Here is a 6,568-nt window from a genome sequence, read left to right on the forward strand (position 1 = left end):
AAAACATTTCTTGGGAACATGGTTGTGATTGTAATATGAATGATATTGTGTCACCAACATGGTATGCACCATTAAGTGCAAAATATCTCAACTATTATTATGAGGCCCTTGCAGTGTGCTCTGCATCATTATTCTTGAGCTCTATTGCATAGAGATTCCAAACAAATTTGTATTTTGTGGATCTTAGTAAGAGCCCACATTAAATTTCCATCCCAAGGCCCTGTGGTGGGTTGATGCTTCAGTGGTGTGATTTGGCAGCTGTAGTCTTCCATGTGAATTAAACAATTCAATTTTGAGAGTGGGAGGAGATGCAGAGGGAAGCTGACTTTTAGCCAGGTAATGAAGGTACATCTATCTGTCCAGCTGGGGTCACTATTGTGACGTGTTAACAGTGTGGAGTGTTTGAGAACTGAATGAAATATTGATCAAACCAGCTATGTATTGTTATTTTTAATCCCTTAGTTTCAGCATTTGCCTATAATATGTCATGTAAATTGTACTTTATAATTATATAATGTATTTTGTGTTTTCCAATTTCAGGTTAAGAATAATGGACGTGACTGATAGTACCTGTATGAATATGATACAGAATAGAAATTCAGTGCAAGGCATTTTGAATAGTGCTTTTGGTGATTATGTCTGATAAGGGATTCCATACTCATAGTTTTTCCAGTGTAAGTGGTGTTTGGTAATTACTGCTGACTGAAATAACTGTAATGTAAACTGTATCATGTAACAAATTTAAAAGGCATGTTTACCATCAGTTTTACTCTCTGGGTTTCTTATTTATGCTGCACTGCATTATAATCCTGTTTTTAACTCGGTTATCAACATCACATCATGCTGCTTTACACAAGGGCTTTTTGTTAAACAAACAAACCACATTGTTCCCACAGCTTCAAGAGCCAGCAAGAAAAACGAGACCGATAAAGCAAATGTTGCCCCTCCGTCTCCTGATACAAATAGGTTACAAGTCACCAGGGCCTCCCTTTCTCTTCAGACAAAGTAGCAGACAAGTCAGACAAAAAAGATTTGTCCTTGCCTCATTAAAAAATACCAAAATGACAATGGACAAACAGGTGATGGACAGAGATGCTGAAAGTGCTGAGCAAACGCATGTCGATGGACTTAAAGAGGTCACAGAAAGACCAAAGTGGGACAATAAAGTTCAATACTTGCTAACCTGCATAGGTTTTGCTGTGGGACTTGGTAACGTGTGGAGATTTCCATATTTGTGTCAAGTCTATGGTGGAGGTAAGAGCATTTTATTTCCAGTGTGCTTCGTACTGTTAACACAAAAAGTTGGTTGGTTACGACAAGAAACATCATCCAAAAGGTTCTCTTCACAAAACCAGAAACTGTATAAAACCTGCTCTTAAATTAAGATATCTAAAAGAACTGAAATATTTCTTTTAAAATAATTCCATCATTAAATTAAATACCAAAACTGTATAATTAATTTGTATAAATTACAACCTTCCTCTCCAGGATAATGTTCCCATAATGCCAACAATCATGCACTGCATAAACATACACAATCCCAGACACCAGTTTCAGTGCAATGTCACTCCACAACCCAGTAGTCACATCCTGTTTTTCATTTTTCTTTTTACCTTTATTTAACCATCAGTACCTCACTCACATATTACCATGTGTGACACGACTTTGACATGGTTGCAGAAATGATGCAGACAGTACTTGACGTTTCTGACTTTGATTATACCACTTTTCAAGATAAACTTGCTAATCATCTTGATTAATACTAGACCCAGTGAGTTCATAGAAATAAATTATAACTGCAACTCACTTGTAATTCCATCAAAGGGAAAAACTGACATTTAAACATCGCTTACACATATAGTTTAAATAAATATGTTTTATGTGACTGTCAATATGTCTTAAAGAGTTAATTATCTTCTTTTTCTTTCTGTTATTTGCTTTTTGATCTACAAAATGACTTCTATAATTTCAGTCTACATGTTTATTTTTCCAGTGAAGGTCAATCTATGTCTGACCAGAGAGATTAAATATTATTATTGTTACCTGAATCTCACCAGTGATTCAGGAACAGATAATACTTGATTAGTGATTATGTGACTGCAGTACATTTGTTTCTTGTAAAATGTCATTGCTTATATTTTGTTCATAGCTGTGTTGAATCTAGTTAAGATAATTCCTACTTGAATTGTTCACTATAATACACTACTTTATTAATCCATTAAAAAACAGGACAAATGTTTTCACTACTCCATACAAAACAAACAGTAGATAAGTCAAATGACAAGAAAACAGTTGCACTATGTCTAGTGTTAAAATACATGGCTTGGTTTGATTCAGTGTGATAAAGCTCTCAGTGCTGATAATAAAATGCCTAGTAATAGAAACTGAATGACCTTGAACAATGAAGGCAATGCCAGTGGGGTTTTTTTAAAGGTGAAGCCATTTGCTTACTGAAAAAAGTCATGTTTATTGTTGTAATTGTCAGTTTTTACAATTACTCTATACTTAAAACGTGTACTGTACTTGTGCTGTATTTCAAGGGGCATTTCTGATTCCATATCTAATTGCTTTGGTGTTTGAGGGACTTCCTCTGCTGCACATGGAACTGGCCATCGGACAGCGGCTCCGCATGGGAAGTGTTGGCGTGTGGAATTCCATCTCCCCATATATGGGAGGTTTAGGTGAGAAGGTTTGGTACCAATGAACATTACCATTTTGGAATTCACACAGATAATTGAGGTCACTACCATCCATAACATACATACATTTCTTGGTGTATAATGTCAATGTGCACACAGGTGTGGCTTCCATGGCAGTATCCTTCCTAGTTGGTCTGTTTTACAACATGATCTTGGCCTGGATCCTCTGGTACTTCTTCCACTCCTTTCAAAGTCCACTTCCCTGGAGGGACTGCCCATTAAACTTGAATCATACTGGTAATTTTAACATGACAGTAATATAAATCAATAATGAATGCTGAATAATAAATTAAATAAACTTCTCATTAATTAATCAAGCTATAATTAATCTATTTGATACAGGCTATGTAAGTGAATGTGAAAAGAGCTCAGCAGTGAACTATTTTTGGTATCGGGAAACACTGAATGTAACACCAAACATCGCGACCAGTGGGTCCTTGCAGTGGTGGCTCGTGCTGTGTCTTGCAACTGCTTGGTGCCTCGTGTACATCTGCTTCATACGTGGAATTGAGACTATTGGAAAGGTAATTTACCTTTTTTTGGTGTACTGTAATGCTACAAATGATTTTATTGTTATATCTATTTGTTATATCTCTAGCTCAGATAAGAGCAGTTAAAGAACATAAAATGTGGGTACCATTAGAGCAGCTGAAAGACAGTAGAATTACAGCTGCCTTATCAGCATTAGTAATGTATGCAGGAAGAGATAAGAGCAACCCACTATAAAGTTAGCCAAAACTGAAGTTCAACAAAGGCAGGACCTACCAATAATGTTATTCAATGTGTTTTCTCACATGTATTTTGCATCCTGCTAGAGGTTGCATTAAAGGCAATAAAAGTGATGAATGAAAGACCATTGATTATTACCCAAACAAGCAACTAAAGAGTTTAGAGTATTAAAAAGCCTCTCTAACATTAAGGTTCTTAACAATATCCTTCCAAAATGACCTGCGCACTGACAAGTCATTTGGTTTAATGAAGTTTAATGGGAGTGCATGCAAAGGGTTACAAACATTTAAAAATATTTTATGTAAATATGAAACATTTCATCAAGATCCAAACATTTTCAACAGGCTATTTATATCACAGCCACCTTTCCGTATCTTGTTTTGACCATCTTCTTGGTCAGAGCCTTGACTCTGTCTGGGGCCACCGATGGCTTAATATACCTCTTCACGCCAAATGTAAGTTTGTCATTCATTTGTTATTGAAATAATTTCAAGACAAGATTTAATGATTATCAATTAACTAACTAACATTTAATATGTTCATCACAGTGGGAAACCCTGAAAAATCCAGAGGTCTGGTTGGATGCTGCCACTCAAATCTTTTTCTCTTTGTCTTTGGCCTTTGGGGGACTTATTGCTTTTTCCAGTTATAATGCTCAGAAGTAAGAACATTTTGAACACATTTCCATTCATGAAAGAGTATACATTTGTACAATATTTTAAAAATATTATTTTACCTTTGCAGGAATAATTGTGAGAGAGATGCCCTGATTGTTGGATGTGTGAACAGTTTTACATCAATATATGCGTCGATTCCTATTTTTGCCATTCTTGGTTTTAAAGCAAATGAAAACTACAATGCCTGCAGAAATTGGTAGGTACCATGGAGGTAATTATGGTTTGCCATAATACAGTATATCTGGCTTGATAATTAGTGGTATTATTATTAGATATGCAACTGATAGTTATGTACTTACAAGCTGTCAGAACTGGAAGCAATGTGACTGCTGTGACTATAATATATACACCACTTTGGTATTTGTCATACAATAAGAACACTGTTTTTACTTATATTACTTTAAATGATTTCTCAGTTAACCAATGATTTATCAATTAACCAGTACAAAAAACAGTTTTCAATTTTCTCAATTAATGCATAGAATTCCAGCCATCATTATTAGCAGTGATGCTTGTAGTGTTAACTGCCTGATTTTGTTTCTTGTTGTTTTTAGGAACATACTAAGATTGACAAATGCATTTAACATTGCGGATGAAAACATAACTCTTGAAAACTACGGTGACTGGTTAAACTATTTCAATACAACTGATCCCTCAGAGGTTGACAACCTCAATCTAAAGACCTGTGATCTACAGACCTTTCTCGACCAGGTAGTACAATCCATTACATTTAAAATAGTTTTGGTTTTAACAGTTCATATTACAACAGCTTTTTGTGGTGGCTGTGTATGAGATCATGTATTACATCCTACCTGTAGAGTGCCTCTGGAACCGGACTGGCCTTCATTGTGTTTACTGAAGCGGTGATAAACATGCCAGGCTCTCAGGTGTGGGCGGTGCTCTTCTTTGTCATGCTCTTCAGCTTGGGTCTGTCCTCCATGTTTGGAAATCTAGAGGGGGTCCTTACCCCTCTGCTGGACCTGCACATGGTTCCATCCTGGATGCCTAAGGAAATTTTCACAGGTAAACTGAAATATCTAATAACTTAATTTACTGTTTCAATCATGACATATGAGGAAATGACAACTAAAGTTTGTATTGTATTGATCTGACTGAATATTCCAAAAGAACTGACAAGGTTAGGTGCACAATATCTGTTACTTTCTATACATAATGACACACTTACATAAAAAGCACACCTGTAAATGTAAATGTAGCCTTTTTTAAAATTATTTTTATGTTGAAATTTCCTATAATTTCCTTTTTTGCGCATAGGGTTAATTTGCCTCAGCTCCTTTACTGTGGCCCTCATCTTTACTTTGGGCTCTGGAAACTACTGGCTGGAGATTTTCAACAGCTACGTGGGATCCATGCCTCTGCTCATCATAGCATTCTTTGAGATCATTAGTGTGGTATACATCTATGGAATAAACAGGTGATATTGTAATTCATGTCATCATTATACTTGGAATATTACAACATATTTAAATGATTTAACAAAGTGCTTCCATTTGGCCACAGGTTCAATGATGACATTGAATGGATGTCAGGTCGGAGACCAAACTTCTACTGGCAGGTGACTTGGCGCTTCATCAGTCCTTTCATGCTTCTGGTGGTTTTTGTTGCATACGTTGTAGTTGAGGCTGAAAAAGAACCAACATATAACGCCTGGAACCCAGATTACGTAAGAAAGATTTTTATTTTTTTATTTTTTAGAATTTCTTAAATCTGGCACACAATGAAAAAAAAACTTTTCACTCCATTACCTCTACAGGTGAACTTCCCCCTTGCTGATGTTCAGCCATATCCAGAATGGGTTTATGTTATCTGTGTGCTCTTATCTGTCCTTCCTGTTGTCTCCATTCCTATTGTGGCTATCTACAAATTCACGGGCTTCCTGAAGAAGTACATCACAAACAGGCACAGCCAAAACCCATATGCAAATGACCTGTAAATGAAAATGTGTTGCTGTTTTATCTGATTGGTGGTCAGGACTACCAATGGTACATGTGAGGGATTTTGTCACTTAATATATTCTTACAGTGTATATCCATTTTTACTGATTATTTTCACATTGTTTTCTATCTTTTGTATGGTATGGTATTGCTCCTAATTATATTACAGCTTAAATAAAATTATCATTAATATAGCATATTGGCAGTACTACAATTGCTATACTAAAACATTAATTTTGTCTTAATTTACACAAGTGTATTTATATCGGTGAAGGAAATGCAAACAGATGAAATCAATGCAGCACAATTTCCCTGAGAAAAATATTAACAATAGGCTAGAACTGAATATGAGGTTTGTGTTAATATTTGATTAAAGGAAGACAACAGTTAATTTCCTGTGTTGGTGTTTTGAATGGGGGCAAAGAAAGTGATGGATAACTTTTCTGAATGGTTTGTGATATGCGCATTATTAATTCTCGAAATAAATATCACAGTGATTACAAATGTG

The 6,568-nt window shown here is 35.6% G+C and overlaps 1 protein-coding gene across 1 annotated transcript; it reads left to right on the top strand.

Annotated features, from left to right (window-relative positions):
• Positions 1–1,021: 1,021 nt before the first annotated feature.
• On the top strand, positions 1,022–6,568 carry LOC118335345 (sodium-dependent neutral amino acid transporter B(0)AT3-like). The gene is made up of 12 exons (XM_035671585.1): positions 1,022–1,254; positions 2,541–2,681; positions 2,799–2,936; positions 3,042–3,223; positions 3,773–3,883; positions 3,977–4,089; positions 4,173–4,301; positions 4,660–4,816; positions 4,924–5,128; positions 5,381–5,540; positions 5,627–5,789; positions 5,880–6,568. Exons 1-12 carry the CDS (start codon positions 1,062–1,064, stop codon positions 6,057–6,059), a joined length of 1,872 nt encoding a protein of 623 aa, XP_035527478.1. The 5' UTR covers positions 1,022–1,061; the 3' UTR covers positions 6,060–6,568.

This window comes from Morone saxatilis, unplaced genomic scaffold, assembly GCF_004916995.1.
Source record: "Morone saxatilis isolate NCDOM2014 unplaced genomic scaffold, NCSU_SB_2.0 Contig24, whole genome shotgun sequence".
Classification (NCBI taxonomy): Eukaryota; Metazoa; Chordata; class Actinopteri; family Moronidae; genus Morone; species Morone saxatilis.

Excerpts from the sequence above, each read along its gene's own strand:
- LOC118335345 (XM_035671585.1), top strand. The coding sequence starts at position 1,062 with ATGACAATGGACAAACAGGTGATGGACAGAGATGCTGAAAGTGCTGAG. Across the intron at positions 1,255-2,540 it reads GTGTCAAGTCTATGGTGGAG|GGGCATTTCTGATTCCATAT; the intron begins GTAAGAGCATTT and ends CTGTATTTCAAG. Across the intron at positions 4,302-4,659 it reads TACAATGCCTGCAGAAATTG|GAACATACTAAGATTGACAA; the intron begins GTAGGTACCATG and ends TGTTGTTTTTAG.